At 40.4% G+C, this 20,667-nt stretch overlaps 1 protein-coding gene and 1 long non-coding RNA gene across 3 annotated transcripts in view; one reads left to right on the top strand and one right to left on the bottom strand.

Moving 5' to 3' along the window:
• The window catches only part of LOC126469718 (uncharacterized), a 66,440-nt gene extending 47,802 nt beyond the window's left edge, over nucleotides 1-18,638 (top strand). For both annotated transcript variants that reach the window (XR_007586051.1, XR_007586052.1), the window contains exons 2-3: nucleotides 203-356; nucleotides 16,284-18,638. This is a non-coding gene — a long non-coding RNA (uncharacterized LOC126469718). The remainder of the gene's footprint in view (nucleotides 1-202; nucleotides 357-16,283) is intronic.
• The window catches only part of LOC126469717 (protein Daple), a 195,271-nt gene that overhangs the window by 15,003 nt on the left and 159,601 nt on the right, over nucleotides 1-20,667 (bottom strand). Inside the window, exon 22 of the mRNA XM_050096907.1 lies at nucleotides 16,080-16,198. Coding sequence (XP_049952864.1) covers nucleotides 16,080-16,198 — 119 coding nt within the window. The remainder of the gene's footprint in view (nucleotides 1-16,079; nucleotides 16,199-20,667) is intronic.

Below are 20,667 nucleotides of genomic sequence, written 5' to 3'. Positions count from 1 at the left end.
AGTGGTTTCACCTGGTCACAACAAATGGTGATGGTGATCGGCATTTAACTGGCTTGTGTTCCTCCCCAGCTACCTCCTGTTTTATAGATCCTTTTTCCAAATTTTGTTGCTCTGCTGCTGGTCAGTTGTCTTATTGTTTGTCCTACACCATTTCAAAAAGTCCGAGCTGCCTCAGAAAACCTCTCTAATCGATCTTGCACAGTTTCAGGCACAGCAGATGGAATGCCTGCTGCTCACTGAACTGACGTCCTTACTACAAACTCAAAAATCACCGCCACGGGTAGCTGCTCCAAAGTTTTGCCCACACCACAGCCAGAACAAAGAGTGGTCGGACTTTGCCACCTACAAAATAACAGGTATGGAGCGATTTTCCTGAAGTGTATTGCATCTGTCTTACTCTCTGTGGAGAAACTGTTCCTGAGAACGTCACTTACCAATATTTTGACAGTCAAATCACTGTAGCAGCTGCACAAATTGAATTTTTTCATCTGAAGCAGCAGCCTGCTCAGACAGTCAAACAACAGATAGCAGAACTCGGAGGTCGCACACGACATTGCAATTTTAAATGTTCATGTGGAATTAACTATAGTGACATAATGTTACATGATCCTATTGCGCAGAATGTATCAGACACACACATTCACACTGCAATTCTAAAATTGTCTGACCTTGGTTTAAAAACAGTGCTGTGTGCAGTGGAATCTCAAGTAATTGTGGACTCAACAGAGGTTGAGTTTTAGGCTCCATATATTTATTTTGTATGTAGTGCACGAGATACAGAGTGTCATGTGTAGAATAGTTTTGAAGTAATTAAGAAAAGTGCTCAGACAAATAGTAAGAACAATAAGAATAGTAGGAGTAAAAACTCTGAGTCTCATGGTACATGGAGTTTTGTAACACACTCCATGTTACAGAATTCTGTGAGAATCATCTTGTCAGAGTTTTTCAAGGCATGTACAGTAAAACTGTCAGTGCCATAAAGCTAGTTGCTTTCAATGTGGAGGTGAAGGCCACAATCAAACTCTGTGTTTATGTGGCAGGCAGGGCAAAGGTGACAGCCACCATCGTGCTTTGCACGGTGACAACAACTGTGCTGTCAACAAATGTACAGACTACACATCATATCACTGAACCAAGTACTTCCGCATCATGGAACTCTTCTGTTGATATACACAGACAAACGAACAAACTTTTTGTTCATTTAAAAGTGGAACACAAGGCCATTAAGTCTTAACTGGACATCGGTGCTTCTGTTTTCCTGATAAATAAAGACACTTGTGCCAAAATATGGAGTCCACCGTATAGCAGCATACTTCTATTTTGTCTGCCTACAATGGACAAGAAATTTCAGTCCTTGGTATGTGTAGTTTGCCAGAAACTTTCCAGGGAGTGATAAAGTGTATTTCTTTTCATGTACTCAATTCTAAAAATAGTGTAAACATATTTAGGTTAGATTTATTTGATTTGTTTCATTTGTACATTCAGAATGATGTGTTAAAAATCAGTCTTTCAGTGTGTCACACTAACGTTTTGACTTGTGTAGTAACTACAAGGAACTATTTGAACTGGGTATAGGAAGGACAACAGACTCTGATGTGCACATCACAATGCACAGCCATGATTTTTTTGCACACGACTTGCCCCCATGCAATATGTGAGCAAGTTGCTCGTGAATTGCAAAGATGGCAAGACAATGGGGTTTTCAAACCCCTTTTCTGTAAGCCAATGAGCATCACTCGGTTATTCTGAAGAGCCCTTCAGGTGATTTACAGTTGTGTGCTGACTTTAAGGCAATGCTAAACCCATGCACTGTATTGGATTCTTTTTCTCTTCCAGATCAGCAGCAATTGATGGACAATTTGGGATGGGGTAAATACTTTTCACGGATAGATTTGCGAGAGGCATATGTACAGTTACCACTGGATGAACAGTCTAAGCAATACTTTGTGATAAACACTCACTCAGATTTGTTTCAGTTTCAAAGACTACATTTGGAAATGCTTCAGCTCCTGCAATTTTTCGGTAGTTCCTGGAGCAGTTAACAGCAAAGCCCCTTCTTGTACAAACTATTTGGACGATATTAAGGTCACAGGTGGTACACCTGCTGAAGATTTAGCAAATTCAGACTGTGTGTTTAAAGTTCTTTCTGGTGCTGGCTTAAAGCACAATATGGAAAAGTCCTTCTTCAGCCAGGAAGAACTGAACTATGTTGGTCATGCAATAAATACACAAACTATACATTCAACTACATTGCACTTGGCTGCAATTAGAGATCTATCAGTGCCCTGTAACATTAAGGATCTCCAATCAGTCATAGGGACACTGAAAAAAAGGCATTCGCCATTACCCATGGTGTTACAAAATTACACCAGTATTTGTACAATCAGACGTTCTATTTGCTGACAGATCATCAGCATTCAACAAAGCACAAAAATTGCAACGGTGGGCTCTGATATTGTCTATTTATCAGCATGAGTTGTTGTACGGAGCCGCTGCCCAACATTCAAATGCTCACATGTTGTCTTAGTTAGCAGTCAGTTTCAATACAGCATTTGATTCATCTGATGAATCATGTTTTCAGATTGATTCTCAGAATATTGAATGTCTTCAAAATTTTCCTCTCAACTTTCGGTGATTTGCTGCAGTCACTGCTACCAATGCAGCTCTTCAGGTTGGTTAGGAATATGTGCGCCATGGGTGGCCATACAGTTTGAAAGAAATTCTCCACCCCATACCACACTGCTATTTTCCGCACCATCACGTGCTTTCTGAGTGATCAGGTGTTTTCCTATTGCAGATAGAGAATGATGACATGTGTTGTGATTCCTCAATCCGTACAGCAGGAAGTCTTATCTTGATTGCACCAAGGTCACTGGAGCACAGTTCACACAAAACAACTTGGCCACCATCATTGTACTTGGCACGGCGTGGATGCTCAGATTGAACAAATGACCGCTTGTTGCAAACTTTGTGTGGAGAATCAGTCATCTCTGCCGCAATGCTTTTTTCAGTGGTCACATCTGTTTGGACCATGGCAGCACATTCATGTTGCTTTTTGCAGGTCCATTCTGGAGCACATGATGGTTGTTAGTGGTAGGTGCTTACAGTAAGTTTCCTCTTGTTGTTCCCATGACATATACAACTACTGCAAGTAAGGTATTGGCTTTGTCTTTTTTTTTTTTTTTTTAAGGTCTTTCTGAGGTCACTGTCTCAGACAATGGTCCATAATTCACAGTAGTCACTTTCTATCAGTTTCGTGCCATCAATGGCAGTTCGTTTGAACATTCAAAAGTCATATGGAGAAATTCTGTAGCTCCCACACATGGGAGCAGTCACTCAAATAAAACAAGTTACACCTGGAGGAGGAAGTCTTTTACAAAGTCTTTGGCAAGAGGCAGCATTGGGAATGTGAAGACATTACCAAAGAACTCGGACACTCCTCACAAATTGCCCATGGTTCTGCTGGGTCACTGCGGTGGCTACGATACCAGCAGCACTGCACTTACGTGTATGTCAGTGATTCTGCTGCAGAATGTTTGCCCACAGACCTAGCACATCACTGGCATCCTCATATGCAGTTGCAGCCATCTTGCCACCTGTCACTGCTGGCACCATACTGTGGTGCCCATGGAGGTGGACGCCCCCGCTTATACTATCGCAGTCACCACTGCCGCTTATGTCTCCAATGTCTTATCGCCCAGAGATTGTGGAGCCACAGCAAATTCGGCAACATAAATTGATATCACAGACAGACATTAGCAAGGGCTTGCTGCAATCCACAATGAAATATGAGAGGCACTCAAAACGACCAAGCCTCCCTCTCAGCAACAGCACACATGCAAGAGCTCTCCCCAGTTTGTGACCTCATCTGAAGGAGTCAGCATCACAGTATAGGACTAACATGACAGTCAAAGTTTTAGACAAACTTGTAGCATTGTTAATGTTGAACATCGTTCTGCAGGAAACAATTTGTTAATTAGTGCATCAAGTGGTGCTTTGCTAGTCCATGACAGTTGTAAATTATTTGGGATTCCTGTGCCAATGAAGTGTGTCAAAGTTAAGTAAATCTTTTATTTATTTATGTAATACAGTGAACTAATATTTCATATGTTTTCGTGTGATGAACCTCCTCCGAGAGCAATCAATGAACCCATAGGTGTGGCCGAACGAAAGTCGTTTTGCCTGGTTACAACACAGGCTCTTGAAATAAAGCAGTTAGTATAATTTCAAATGATTTTTTATGCCTACTACCAACTTTAACCATGTATTTTCACCAATATATTGAGGATAGATTGAAGTCACCTCCAACTATAATTGTACAAGTTGGGTACCTACTTGAAATGAGACTCAAGTTTCCTTGAACCTTTCAGCAACTATATCATCTCAGTCAGTGGGGTTAGTAAGAGGAAGCAATTATTAATTTATCCTGGTTGTCAAACATAACCTTTAAGCATACTAACTCATAGCATTTATCTACTTTAAATTCAGTACAAGATAAACTACTTCTAAAAGCAACAAACATGCCCCAACCATCGGAATTTAATCCATTATTTAAGAAAACTGTTAGGTTGTTGATAAAAACTTCAAGTAAACTTATCTTGGGCTTTAGCAAGCTCTCATTACCTGTAACAACATCTGCTTCAGTGTTTTTTCATGAGTGCTTGGAGCTCTGGTTCTTCACCAACACAGCTACGACAATTTACAACTAAAATACTAATGTTTCCTAGGTCTACCCTCATTCTGTGTTTGATCTGAATCCTTTGAGAATGTATCCCTGCTTAAACTTCTCAGAGACCTTATAACCTAAAAAACTGTCCAGCCCTCTCTACACAGCCCAACTACCCATGTAGCTCCACCACCTATGTAGCTGCCTGAAGTGTGTAGTGAACCCCCAATCTATTGTGTAGATTATGACACCTCTCCATCCCACAGTACAAGTCAAGGAATCTGCAGCCTACACAGTTGCAGAACCAGCTGAGCCCCTGATTCAGATCCTCCACATGACTCTGTATGAAAGTTCCACAAATGGTCCTCTCAACAATGCTACATATGGTGAGCTCTACCTTTAACTTGCAAGCAATACTGGCTATTTTACTATTTCCACCTAGGAAATTTCTTCCCAATTAGCCAATATCCTACATCCCTTGTGTGGTTCATGGACATTGATTATATCTTCATGATACACACTCAGGGCTAAGACATGCTATAGTCAACAACTTATCACCTATCCATTTCGCCTGGCCCTTAAACTCAGCATACCACTTTCCTGTACGTTGATCTCCATCTCTTGGATGATTCTACAAAACCTTCATCCTTATAAAATATATGAACCATGTATAAAAAAATAGCATTTTATATATAAAAAAACCTATCTACCATATGCACACTTCAATAGCTGCCATCCCTCCCACACTAAGACATCTCTCTGTATAGTTTAACAAAGGATTTCACTGACAGGCATTATCCCCAAAACCTAGTCCACGTACAGATCTCCCATATGCCATATCCAGACATACTCCTAATTCTCAAACCACATGAATTAGTTCCAAAGAAGCATTACTTTTACAGTGTTAACCGGTTTTCAGCTTACAAGGTCACCTTCAGACACCAGTAAATGTCTAAAAATGGCCTTGTAAGCCGAAAACTGGTTAACAAAATAAAATTAATACAGTAGAATGAAAGCAAACTAGCACTTTTCATTTATTAGATAGAACTTGTCCTTACAAAATAGGCTTCAAACGCACAAATCGCTTGGCATTAACCTCTAGTGATGTCTCTCCAACACCTACCTCCATCCATGCATTCCCTTTCCCGCACCTCACTCTAGGCTGACCCACCAATCACTTAATCTGTACACAAATACGAAGTCTGTTCAAAAAATTCTGGAATTTTGTCCACAAAATTTTTCTACACTTACCTTTTACTTATGCATGGCCTCCTCTAAAATGCTCTCCTCCACAATTGATACACTGCTCCTAAAGCTATTTCCACTTCCGGAAGTAGTCCTGGTACACCTCTTGCTGGTTTGAGTCATGCAACAACAGGCATGAATGTGCGGGTGCATTATTGTGATGCAAGAGCCATGAATTGTCTTCCCACATATCGCGCTGTTTCCTTCTCACATTTTCTCACAGGCGTCGCAATGCATCCCGATAGTACCATCGATTAACAGTTTTCCCTGTGGCACAAATTCATGATGAACTAATCCTTCAAAGTCAAAGAAAACTATCAGCATGGCTTTGACACTTGATCTGACCTGACAAGCTTTTTCTGGTCTTGGAGAACCTCTCCCGACCCACTGTGAAGATTGAAACTTGGTCTCAACAGCATAGCCGTAGACCCATGTTTCATCACCAGTTATGATTCTCTTATGAACATCTTGATCCAAAAGCTCTTCACAGACTGTGAGGCAAAGGTATTTCTGGTCTTGACTAATGAGCCATTGGACAAACTTAGCAGCAACATGATGCATTCCAAGATGCTGTGCCATGCTTTCATGACATAATACAACTCAAATGTGACATTCTTCTCCAATCTCTTGGACAATCAGTCTTCGATTGGCACACACAATTTCATTGATGTTACTGACTTGAGCATCATCGGTAGACATTGAAGGGCATCCTGTACGAGAGTCATCTTTAACTTCTGTCAGGCCATTTTTAAACTGTGTGAATCATCCGCAATGCCGAGTATGGGTTAAACACTCACCACCGTAGGCTTCCTGCATAATTTGGTGTGTCTCTGTAAAGGTTTTATTGAGTTTCACGCAAAAGTTAATGCAGACAAATTGCTCCTCTAACTCTGACATCTCAAAATTTGCAAACTGTGAGACAGAACATTCTGCTCAATACAGTACTGAACAATAACTAACAGACATACAACAATGAAATTTCCGGTAGTTACACATTAAACACAGACGTGCAGGGAAGCCAACCGCATGAAATTATAAACATTCCGGTATTTTCTGAACAGACCTCATACATTGCTTCATGGTCTCCACTTCCTCTGTTTTATACTGCCACTCCCGTCTTCCCTTCCATCAAATTCACACCTCCTACTCCATCAAGTAACACATGCAACAATCCCTGCCAACACCCCAACAGCAGGTCAAGTTTGCAGGTATTGGATTTATATCCATTCCCTAGCTGCCCCTCTCTTCTATCTGGCCATGACCCTCCTTACCCTCAATTTCCCATCCCAGACACCTCTTTTCTCTCACAGAGAATGAAGCTGTGTGTGTGTCCTATATATGTAGTTAGCTCTGAGAGAGCACATTGTTTAACTCATTTATGTGCCTGTATACTGTTCCTCAATGCATCAGCTATATGGCAGGTGTTTACCTTTACTTCTTCCATTGTTCATTTGCTGCTTAGAGCTTTTCAGTATCATACCATGGAGTATCAATGCAGATATATGTAAAGAACAAGTTATCATGAAACACAGTGACAGCAATGGAAACACTTGACAAAGAACATGCAGCATTATTTCATTGCTGCTACTGTGAAATGAATATACTCAACTGGAGTATGCAGAACATTCATAATGTATTCAGCTGATCCCATATGAAAATAATTTTAATGTGACAAAAGGTATAGGCACATTTTGAGTCATACTTCACAATGAGTCAAAAAGTTTTCAGTAGATTTTATTGGACCCCTTAGTTAATTCTAAAGGTGTAATTTCAGAATTTTGAGTCAACTGAAAACATATAGACTGAATTTCTGAACAATATCCAGTTTCCTTGAGGTTACTACCACCACATTCCTCTCTCTTAATAGCACAATATCTGTAATTTTCTTGATCTCAACAATATCCTTGCTATAACCTAATGTAAATAAGTCAACGGAAAATTATACCCATGGATTATGAAGGTCTTACAACAAGCACATCCAATTCACAAAAGTGTCGAGGAGGATTTGTAGAACATTACATACCGAATGTCACACATTCTCCATCTGGAAAACAACATTTATCTATGTCCTATATTTGTGGGTTACAATAACATTCAAGAATGTAAAAGAAATTGTGTAACATGACTTTACACTCATTGATACATGTGCATCCAATTATAAGGTCATACACAAATCTACACAGGACAATTAATTCACGTGTGCTCCTGAAATATTCCTGCACGACTAGAGAATTCTCTGAACCACCTCCTGTACACACAAAGTCTATCCACAAACTAATTCAACCCCTTTATTCTGGCACTCCTATTAGCCACAGTGTGTTCTGGGTAGAGCTGATGATGGTGGAATACCAGCTTCAAAATGCATCCAAGATCAACCATCATTGATTTCTAACTTGATCAGGAGTGGCAAAAACTTAAACCCCTTTTGTCACATTTAGTATAAGCACAATATGCAACTGTCCACTGAGCAACAATACACCATCAACTTTTGTGGGAGCTTGGTAAATTCAACCGATTAGACACTCCCAACATATCAGCAGTTCCTTGGGAATTATTGCCTCTCAAAACTGTGATAATGCAAACTTTCAAAGAAATATTGGGAGAAGGTGGTGCAAGAACTAAATTATGGATGCCAATCAACAATCAAAAGCAAGGACAAAGTAAAGTAAGTGGAATTTTTCAATATTGATATTTATTAAATGTTCAGATTACAGATGGACAAAATATCTGTGTACAAAATCATTACTGGGCATTTGCAGTTGAGGAAAATGAGTGTTAAGGTGGTCTCCAAAGAGTTAACCAATTACCAGAAAGACATCTGTGTCCATGTTTCTCAGTAAGTTTTGAAACAGATTCCAATTAATGCAGTGGGTTATTTTTATTTTTACAGTGTTTACCAGTGAAGAGAACTGAATTTTTGAATATAAGACAGTGTGGCACAAAATACAGTGTGTCCAAAAGAGGCACACGCGAGTAAGCTGTGTGAACAGAAGTTTGGAATTAGCTGGATGATAGTGAGAGGGAAGATGGGAAGCAGTAGATTGAGAGCAGGGGGTTACGAGAGTGAAGGATAGGTTGAAAAGATTCTCACTTGTGCAATTCAGTAAAGCCAGTGTTCATGAGAAGAATATAAATGCCTCAGCAGGGTGTATACGGGGACAAGGAAAAAAAATTCCCGGATTTTTCCCGGATTTCCCAGTTAAAAATACACTTTCTCCCGAGTGACAGTATATTTTCCCTTATCAATCCTTTGAATGGTTATGGTTTTATACACGGGGGTTCAATTTCCCGGCACTTTAGAAAACGAAACTCAGGGAAAAGACACATTTTGGAAACATCTTTGATGTGCAGCAACATGTACACTGCGTATTTTCGTATTATGAAAGTATACACTGGAATTCCACCAAACACCGCATATTACTTTCCGAAGCATTGAAATCGAGATTTCGATGCGCTTTTGTAGGCCGTTCGTAGCTCATGTCACGTGATCTCACCAGCCGATCACAGCGGATATTCAGAGCATAGGACATGTGATGTAGTCTGCCAACAGCAACATCACTGTTAAGTAGCATGAACACACAAACAGGGAAAGTCAATAGCTTAAATTAACATACATAGTGTTGCTAGAAGAAAAGCAAAGTTTTCACATATAATATTGTTCTCAAGCTGCAAGAGAAGCTAAGCTTTCGCATATACTGTTGATATTTTTTGCGCGTGTTACACTTTAAGATATATCACACAAATGTGCTAGTAAAATTTTTGATAATGACATAAATTTCTGATCTTAAGGGTTCGAAATTCTTCTAAATGGCATGTCATCAAATAGTTGATTTTTAAATAAGAGTCAAATGCTCTGTGATTTAATAAATTCATGGTACATTCTTGCACATAGTTCAACTTACGTAAAAGGATATTTACTTTGAAAGTAACGCTTTTCAAACCACTATTCGCAATATTTTCTCGCGACCTGTTAGAAATACATTTGTTTCAGCAGTTTCCAGAAAGCGCAGATAACAGGCGACACCGCGCTTGGGTAGCTATCATGACGTAGGAAACCCGTATGTACGTACGTGTAAAACATTGAAAGATCATACACTACTGGAAATGGAAAAAAGAACACATTGACACCGGTGTGTCAGACCCACCATACTTGCTCCGGACACTGTGAGAGGGCTGTACAAGCAAGGATCACACGCACGGCACAGCGGACACACCAGGAACTGCGGTGTTGGCCGTCGAATGGCGCTAGCTGCGCAGCATTTGTGCACCGCCGCCCTCAGTGTCAGCCAGTTTGCCGTGGCATACGGAGCTCCATCGCAGTCTTTAACACTGGTAGCATGCCGCGACAGCGTGGACGTGAACCGTATGTGCAGTTGACGGACTTTCAGCGAGGACGTATAGTGGGCATGCGGGAGGCCGGGTGGACGTACCGCCGAATTGCTCAACACGTGGGGCGTGAGGTCTCCACAGTACATCGATGTTGTCGCCAGTGGTCGGCGGAAGGTGCACGTGCCCGTCGACCTGGGACCGGACCGCAGCGACGCACGGATGCACGCCAAGACCGTAGGATCCTACGCAGTGCCGTAGGGGACCGCACCGCCACTTCCCAGCAAATTAGGGACACTGTTGCTCCTGGGGTATCGGCGAGGACCATTCGCAACCGTCTCCATGAAGCTGGGCTACGGTCCCGCATACCGTTAGGCCGTCTTCCGCTCACGCCCCATCATCGTGCAGCCCGCCTCCAGTGGTGTCGCGACAGGCATGACTGGAGGGACGAATGGAGACGTGTCGTCTTCAGCGATGAGAGTCGCTTCTGCCTTGGTGCCAATGATGGTCGTATGCGTGATTGGCACCGTGCAGGTGAGCGCCACAATCAGGACTGCATACGACCGAGGCACACAGAGCCAACACCCGGCATCATGGTGTGGGGAGCGATCTCCTACACTGGCCGTACACTACTGGTGATCGTCGAGGGGACACTGAATAGTGCACGGTACATCCAAACCGTCATCGAACCCATCGTTCTACCATTCCTAGACCGGCAAGGGAACTTGCTGTTCCAACAGGACAATGCACGTCCGCATGTACCCCGTGCCTCTCAACGTGCTCTAGAAGGTGTAAGTCAACTACCCTGGCCAGCAAGATCTCCGGATCTGTCCCCCATTGAGCATGTTTGGGACTGTATGAAGCGTCGTCTCACGCGGTCTGCACGTCCAGCACGAACGCTGGTCCAACTGAGGCGCCAGGTGGAAATGGCATGGCAAGCCGTTCCACAGGACTACATCCAGCATCTCTACGATCGTCTCCATGGGAGAATAGCAGCCTGGATTGCTGCGAAAGGTGGATATACACTGTACTAGTGCCGACATTGTGCATGCTCTGTTGCCTGTGTCTATGTGCCTGTGGTTCTGTCAGTGTGATCATGTGATGTATCTGACCCCAGGAATGTGTCAATAAAGTTTCCCCTTCCTGGGACAATGAATTCACGGTGTTCTTATTTCAATTTCCAGGAGTGTATGTTAGACAGAAAGCTGCTAAAATGACTGGTATTGAAGACAGAAACAATGTAGTACCTTCTGAACGAAGGATTTACACTGAAGAGCCAAAGAAACTGGTACACCTACCTAATAATGTGTAGAGACACCACGAGCACGCAGAAGTGCCGCAACATGACGTGGCATACACTCGACTAATGTCTGTAGTAGTGCTGGAGAGAATTGACACCATGAATCCTGCAGGGCTGTCCATAAATCTGTAAGAGTACGAGGGGGTGGAGATCTCTTCTGAACAGCACGTTGCAAGACATCCCAGATATACTCAATAATGTTCATGTCTGGGGAGTTTGGTTGCTAGAGGAAGAATGTTCCTGGAGCCACTCTGTAGCAATTCTGGACGTGTGGCGTGTCGCATTGTCCTGCTAGAATTGGCAAGTCCATAGGAATGCACAATGGACATGAATGGATGCAGGTGACCAGACAGGATGCTTACGTACGTGTCACCTGTCGGAGTCGTATCTAGACGTATCAGGTTTCTCAAATCACTCCAACTACCCACGATCGTCTCCATGGGAGAATAGCAGCCTGGATTGCTGCGAAAGGTGGATATACACTGTACTAGTGCCGACATTGTGCATGCTCTGTTGCCTGTGTCTATGTGCCTGTGGTTCTGTCAGTGTGATCATGTGATGTATCTGACCCCAGGAATGTGTCAATAAAGTTTCCCCTTCCTGGGACAATGAATTCACGGTGTTCTTATTTCAATTTCCAGGAGTGTACATTATGTCATAAAAGAAACAAGACATCAGAGGATACTGCAAGAGCATCGGAATTCTGTGAACAATATTAAAATGTGCACATTTAAAGTGCATACTTAAAGTGCACATTTGTATGTCCAGATTCCCAATGAAGTAGACCTCGACTTGATATTAAGCTTTTCAGTGTGGTTTTCGGGATGTAAATTTTCTTGGAGTTCCAGTACTGTATCATATCATGTTTGGTTCTTTATTATGACATAATGCCATACGTGCTGGAAAATGAAAACGTGCACTTGAAATGCAGCGAACTGTTGAAACTAGCCAGTACTCTGGAATTAAACATTTCATTTCAAGTACATTGACTGCCTCTGCGGAAAAAGGTTAATAAAAGTCAAATTTCTTTAGCAAACAGACAAAAATAACTTCATTGTTCCGCAAGGCAATTAATGCTTGACTGTCAGAAAGGTGGAAATAAAATAAAATCTGAAACTAATGACATATTGTAGCCTTCCATAATTATGTGAATGTGTTTTAATTCACCTGATAGCTGCCAGCCACAGATATCCGTTTTGTTTTCATTTGACGTGAGAGTAAACGAAGGGAAAACAGCAAAATCACTAAATGTAAACACGGATCATGTGGAGACTACCCACTACAGTGCAGACAGCTCTGCGCATCAGCCCCGGGTCTACGACATTTGCGAACCGAGTCAATACTAAAAAAAATATAATTTTCAAAAATGTTCATCTGGTAGCGCACATCTTTATGAAAAGTCTGAAACATAAAACATATGTATTCGAGGAAATGTAAGACATATTATTTGGTCTTAAGTATGCCAAAGTGCAGTGCCATGCCTCTTCATAAAGCATTTTTCTACCGCACGTCCGAACTATATTCAGGTGAGTGAAAATTGAAATGTGTCCTGTGGTGCCTCTCCTGCTCCCAGTCGGCTGGTTTGACAGCCTGCCCCTCTTAAAAAAATCTCGCAATTAATAGCAGATGGGATTATTTGAAGTCGAGCAAACAAGAACTCTTCAGAAAATCTGAACTCTTTAATGCCTATTAGTTAATAATTTGTTATTTTGTGTGACATAAAATTAAATATAGAATATATAAAACCAATACTGACAAGAGATAGGCCGTCCGGGGTGGCCGAGTAGTTCTAGGCGCTACAGTCTGGAACCGCGTGACCGCTACGGTCGCAGGTTCAAATCCTCCCTCGGGCATGGATGCGTGTGATGTCCTTAGGTTAGTTAGGTTTAAGTAGTTCTAAGTTCTAGGGGACTGATGACCTCAGAAGTTAAGTCCCATAGTGCTCAAAGCCATTTTTTTGACAAGAGATAAGCAAGAAATTACACATTTCTTCAAACCTTAGCTCCTAGCATTTTTTTCTCTCTAATCTTGCTACAGCTTTACATGGTTTGCTTTCCTTTCTGCTAAAGAATCTATTACCTCATCAAAGTTCGTCAAACGTTTTGCTACATGAAAAATTGAAATGTCATTATCTAATACTGAAAAAGCTGTTAATACAAATAATACCCAAGACTGGTGTGGTTTCTCGATCTGATTACGTCTATTTTGTCACTGTCTGCTAGATAAAACAAAATAGGCCATTCTAATATGGCAGCAATTTTGTAACACACCAAATAAACGAGACTGTTTTGGCACAAATGGCCATTTTTATAACAAGACAGAATATAATCCACGAAGTAACAATATCAAATGCCTATTAGGCCTACTACAAGCACAAAGCTTTATGTTAGGAAATAGTTTCACATTTCATTCTAACGCACCAGCTTCTCAAGCATGAGATCGAAAAGTAGTATTACGAAATTTTTATATAAATTTGGAATCATGTTAGTCTTCCATAATTTGTGTGATGCCCCCGTTTCTTCTCCTTCCTCGTTCTAACAATCTTGTCATCACCAATTCTGAAGCTATTGCTGCCATTGTCAAAATTTGTTCACTGATTAACTTCACTAACCCTGTCAGAATCACAGGTTTAGTTATCCCGCGATTATTTTCTGGTTAGGGGTTATTACGTGTTCCAACAACACGTTTTCCGCGTTACTTCCAGAATAGAACTTACACGTCTGCTAGCCGGGGACTGTACAACTGGTCCTTACTAGTGTAACGATCTGGCCAAAAAATTTCTGTCAAAATTTCATTTTCTTGGATACACCGAGAAGATAATACATAATCTTTCTCACTTGTTATTCCCGTTAGTCGTTTATTTCCATTCTGGTAGTCTGAATCTATGGATTTCGCTAGTAATTATAACAACGCTCATCATTCGCAAACACAATCAACCACATAATCAGACAGTGATTGGCATTCATCCGTTCGGCTTTACTCCCTCAGCTCGTATTGCCTTGCCCCCTTTTGTCTGCGGAAAGTTTATTTCTAGATGTGACGAGGATTCTCCTGACAGAGACATCAAGTACACTATGCATGCATTCAAAAGTCAACTTATGATTTATTCAGAAATCAACTTAAAATGTGTTCAAAATTGTTCAAAAACCAAAAGCGAAGCATTTCAAAATCATATGAATAATTGATAGACAAACGTGCGCTGGATGCTAGGCACTTTGTGAAACAAGTTTTTTTTCCTAAAGAATATGAATTTGGCACCCCCTTTTCCTGGTAACATCTAGCTGCTTGCTGCGACTGCTTGCACAGCCAACAGCCACATTCCTGTAGCCGGAAGTCGGAGGATCTACTACTCAAACGTGACTCAACTGAGCATGCGCATGAGCCCGCGCGTAAGTGCTAAAACAAGTCGAATGTAAACAGTTGCGACTTCACGCTCATTGGAGGCAATTTGTTGTTATGAAGCACTGCATAGTCTTCCTAAAGCCTTTGACACATTTTCAATTGGCAGACGCTTTCATGAGCACTGTGTGTCGTCATCGTATATGGCGCACTTCCTTTGCAATTTAAGTTATTTTCGTTTTTTCTCTCGTTTATGTTTTATTGTTGAAGTATTATTCTGCAGTAGCGGGATACAGTAATATCCTTTGTTAGAGTATCGATTCTTACCAGTTAAAATTACAAAAATTTAACTGATAACTCAAACAATGAAAAATTCCCAGAATTCTAAAAATATCCCGGGTTTTTCCCGGTTTTCTCCCGGATGAAAAAATTCCTGGGTTTTTCCCGCATCTCCCGGGTCGTATACACCCTGCTCAGCTTGTGAAGCAGAAATTAAAGCTAACCACATTAGATTATAAGCAAGCTCTACCACTCAGTGGTCTATCTAGCTTTTGGCAATAGTTTCTCACCAGATATTTCTCTGAGTGGATAGTTTGTTCATGGTCATACCCATGAAATACTTATGTGGAATGGTAACAGGGGAATGAATATACGTAATGGATGTCGTGATGGGAGATTGTCTTTGATGGCATCATAAATGCTAATAATAGGATTGGAATAGGTGGAGGGATATGTGTAGGACAAGTCTAGTGCTCGACTGTTCAACATGCCCTTAAGGCAAGGGGGTTGGGAGCAGGAGAATGATCAGAATGGATATGGCGTAGGTTGTGTGTGCTGCTCAGCACATCTTCTATTTGGTGAAAAGCGATCTACTGCATCCATTTTATGATCTAAAATAGGTCAGTTATGGCCAAAACTCATAAGTTCCTGCTAAAATAGTTCATTTTCTGGGTCAATTGCACACTGTTTTCAAGACAAGTGATCTATAATTCTATAAACATAATAGCCATCCTGAATTTTCCTTTACTGATTATCAAGGTAAGTATGGTGCTAAGTCTGCTCACTAAGAGGGGAACATTTTGTGTGGAAAGTTTTCACTCTTCAAGAGGTAGGTAAGAAACATAAATTCTGTATGAATAACCTGTTTACCAGCAAAAATAGTGCATCAATAACCTATGGAAAATATTTATTCAAATTTCTTACATAGCTTTCATTTCCAGATTCCTTTACACCATTACTTTCTTCTGTGTAATACACAGCTCTCCTAGTTCCAGCTGTTCCTAAGCTCAGTGTGTTATCCGTAAAATTGTCAGCGAGTGTACCTGAAAATGTTATAAGTAAAATTAGAAGACATACATAATTGAAACATTTTGATGAAAAATGCAATTTTGAACTCTTTTATTTCAGACTGCAGTACCCAAGTGATAGGTCTGCAAGACAGTGGCGAGTGCCACTTCATGCATACGAAGACATGGAAGAGTTACTAATTACAAAAATCTTTCCATTCTTAGATTAGATTAGATTAGAGTCACAGATCTTGTCTGCAACTGGGAGCAGATACTGTAAATAAAAAGTTGATGGATAATGGCAACAGAATAACTGATTTTTATAGAAAAAAAAGTGATCAGGTATTTTGATACTACAGAATTATGTTGCTCATGGCATTACAGTGAAAAATAAAAAGACAAATTACAAAATAAATACATTATTAAGAATGTACTAAGTGGCATACCAGGAAACTGACTGGTTCCAAGTGCCAATAAGGAAGTTTTTACAAATTGATTCCAACAAAGAAGAAAACAGCAACCAGACACTGTTAATAATACTATAGCGCTGTTACACAGTTTCGGATCAACAGCTTCATCTTCAGATAGATATTCATGCTTATATTACATGTGGTGGTGTTCACATTAGTTGATGGCTATTTTGTTCTCAGAAACTAATTTGTGCTGATGGCCTTACTCTAGCCACCCAGAGCACAGATTTTGAATCAGTTGAGAACACCCTCACAGATGCCCTTAAAGAACTTTACAGATACAACAACACAAACCAACTTAAACCAAATCTCACAAGTGTGTGAGTTTTTATTTGAGAAACAGGGAAGCTAGTTGAAATTAAAGATAGCATGGTCAGGTGTTGAACTGGAACACCATGAGACCCCAAAATACCTAGGAGTGACACCTGATAGATCTCTTAGTTTCAAGAAGCACTACATGAACTGCAACTCATAAGCTTCCACCAGGAACAATCTTCTAGGGAAACTGACCAGATCACAGTGGGGTAGTCAACCTGAAACTCTACAAACCTCTGTATGTCCTACTTGGTATAATTCAATACATGCCACACAGGTGGACATAGCTCTCAATGACACCTGCAGTATCACAACAGATTGATTTAAATCTCACACAGACAATGGCTTTATCACCTCACAGGAACAGCAGCAGCTCCTTTTCAAAGAGAAACAGTCGTGAATGAGGAAATAAAGGGAGTGGAGCTCGAGAGAACGCATCCTCTGTATGGGCACGAACCTCACCCACAATGACTGAAATCAAGGAGGGGTTTCTTAAGAACATCAACGGCACTTTGAACCACTGCTGAAAAAGCTAGGTTGCAACTATGGAGGGCTACGACCTACCTTCCCTCTGGCTGGAATAGAGTTTCAAAAATCCTACCTACTGGCCATGATGAGAAATGGATGATCTGGAAGTCCCAGAACAGACTGAGATCTGGAGTTTGGCAAGATGGGGCTACACTGATCAAGATGTTGTTTATCAGAGACTTCCATGCCGACCGTGTCCAGCCTCCCACACAGAAAATGAACTTCATCAAGTAGCAGAAAATGCACTGTAAGTGGCAAAGTTTTGGCAAAAGTAATATAGTCACAACTGTGTACATAATATATAGGTTTCTGGTACAAGAATAAAATAATGTAAACAACAACAAAATATGTAATATAAACATGAACATCTGTCTAAAGATGACCCATCAGTTTGAAACCAGTAGTAGGGCTATTTGTGTAAATAAACAGCATTATTAATGGTGAATGGTCGCTGTTTTCTTCTTTTCATGAATCAACTTGTAATTTATGCACAGCTATGGACTAAAAAATGCCAGGTTTTGGCAAAATACCAGAAAGTAAGTTTTTGCTCCAAATGCAATTAATACTGATGCACTACATTTTATTTATGATAATACAAGTACAGAAATACAGTGTTACGCTTTTAACTGGTAGAACTGTAATCAACAAAAACCACTTCCCATATCTTTTAAATTTTTGAACTCCAGAGGGAAGCACAGCTTGGCACAAAGTCTATGCGCCATCTACTAACGTGTGTCTGAAAGACTTTGTTCATGGTTTGGCACATGAATCAAGTCAAGAGTCATGCAACAGAGTACTGAGAACACACTTTGTGAAAAAAATAGCACTCAAAATATTTTCCATTTCCACTCTTCTAATGTATCTTAAAATCATGAATTAACACTTCCTAATACTACTGCAACACTGCAGACATTCACATCTCACTCACAACCTACTGCAAACAAGGAAGCAACACACATTAAATAAGAAGTAAGTGAGGCAGCACTATCCACTACTGTCATGCAGTTGCATCTGTGTAAAAATTACAAGCAATCATTAAAACAATCTGCACCTATTATATACGACTTTCAATTACCCTCATCACTTGAAATAAAACTGTAATGATTGCAGTTAGTGAATATAAACTGGATCTTATCATTGCAAGTGACTGACCTGTTGGAAGATGCAGATTTCTGATGTCTAATTACAATTAATGAAAAAACATCAATGGAATCCTATTCAGCATTATGAAGAAAGCACATAAAGAATAAGTAACTAAAAGGTGGAGAAAGTGCAGTGAGACAGCAGTTTACTGCCACCCAGCTTCACATTCAAGCAGCAGAAGAACAGTAAAATAATGTCGAGGTTCAGCAAGTGTTTCTATTCATTTAATTGTGTCCTGTCTATCTTGAACCAACCCTATTTTATTGTCAATAAACTGGTAATGGAATATTACCTCCTTGCAGAACCATGATAATACTTTCCAGTATTTTGTAACGTTTCACGTGTGTCATATATGACACACAACTTTTTGGAAAATCCAGTCATTACTTATTAAAAATAATTACATTTTCTTGACCTTGTAGGTCATGTGATTACATGTGACAAACATTTAATGGATAAACCAGCTTTCCTACTAGTGGAACTGAAGAGATTAAGTATCAACCACTATATGGAAAAAAGGCCACAAGTAGCTTAAGAGCCTGACTGGGTCCACATGATACTGAGAGATTACAATTATTCTTCATGAAATGTGCAAGAAACTAACTACAGCCAAATACCTTTTTAATGAGTCTCTGGGAACCTAAATTCCCTTAAATGAGGGTTTTGCCTATGTACATGGAAGGAGTGACCCAGAATCATGACTGAAGCTGCTTAGGTGATTTAACGAGCTATTTAATTACATACAAACTCGCCAATAATCTGCTACAAATTGAAATACAGGAGACACACACACACACACACACACACACACAGATATATATAATCTCATCACACTTTACACAGAACACAGCTATTGCTCCAGTTGGTTGATGTTTGTTAGAACTGACTCATCTACCTTAAAAGAGGAAAAGTAGTTCCTGGCAATAATAATTCCTTGCACAGTAGCTGCAAAACTTACTGCAATGGCCTCTACTTCTTCTTTGTCACCTTCATTCTACTTCAGGAACAATGTCATCTTCAACAGCAACTGATGTACAACTAGCCTTTGCGGAATTATTTAACACATTCTGTTGTATCACATGATTCCAGGCAACAACATACATATCCTTCCACTGCTGAAAGTTGACTCTCATCACTTCCTTTCTATCACAGAATGTAACTGACTTCTGGAACGCCCAGGTCCAAAGTCTGCAGCTGACTCGTGCAGTTCCATGGAAAGAACACAACTTCTACACTCCTTGGAAATGGTGTTCCCTTGGGGTGTACAGGGCATTGGTCAATAACAAGCACTATTTTCCTACCTGATACATTTATCTTGGCATCTAAATGCCTTAGAAATCTTAGAGAGATTTCCATTGCCATCCAGGCACGGCTCTTCTCCTTGTACAAGGTAGCACTTTTATGGTTTTAAAACACCTGGGAGATTTAAATTTCCCTATTAATGACGGAGGCAACTTCTCACTTCTATCACTATTTACACACAATAGTTCAGTCATTCTTTACTCTTTTTTTTCTTCCATGGCATTTTTCTCCCATAACAGAATATGTTTTCGCAGTAAGTAAATAGTAAAAGACACCAGTTTCATCTGTTTTAAAAAGTCTCTAGACTCATTAATCATGCCAATGTAAAGTTATTCCACTGGTTTACGCATTCTACATCCACAGTCTCACTCTCTCCACTTACATTCTGAAATAAGAGATTAGGACTTTTTTTTTAAAAAAAAAAAAGACGTAACCAGCCATTCAACAGACCGAAATTTTCAACAACAACCTTCAGGCTCATTTCCCAAGCCTTCTGTTGCAGTACGTTTCCACTTAGAGGAATGCAGCCACTTCTCATTCCTTGAAAACACTTCAAAATAATAGTTTCCACATCACTGAACACTGACATGTGAATGTTCTCCTTTTCACAACCAGAGGAACACTAACTTTGGCATTAACAATGCTTTCTTGTTTTTCGGAATGCTGCACAATCAAGACAGTACAAATCATACTTCTTCACCATGTCGGAAAGTTTTATGTTGTGACTGTCTTCGGCATTGTGGATGA

The sequence above is a fragment of the Schistocerca serialis genome, chromosome 3 (assembly GCF_023864345.2).
Source record: "Schistocerca serialis cubense isolate TAMUIC-IGC-003099 chromosome 3, iqSchSeri2.2, whole genome shotgun sequence".
Lineage (NCBI taxonomy): Eukaryota > Metazoa > Arthropoda > Insecta > Orthoptera > Acrididae > Schistocerca > Schistocerca serialis.
This window is presented reverse-complemented; position numbering and strand designations above follow the sequence as displayed.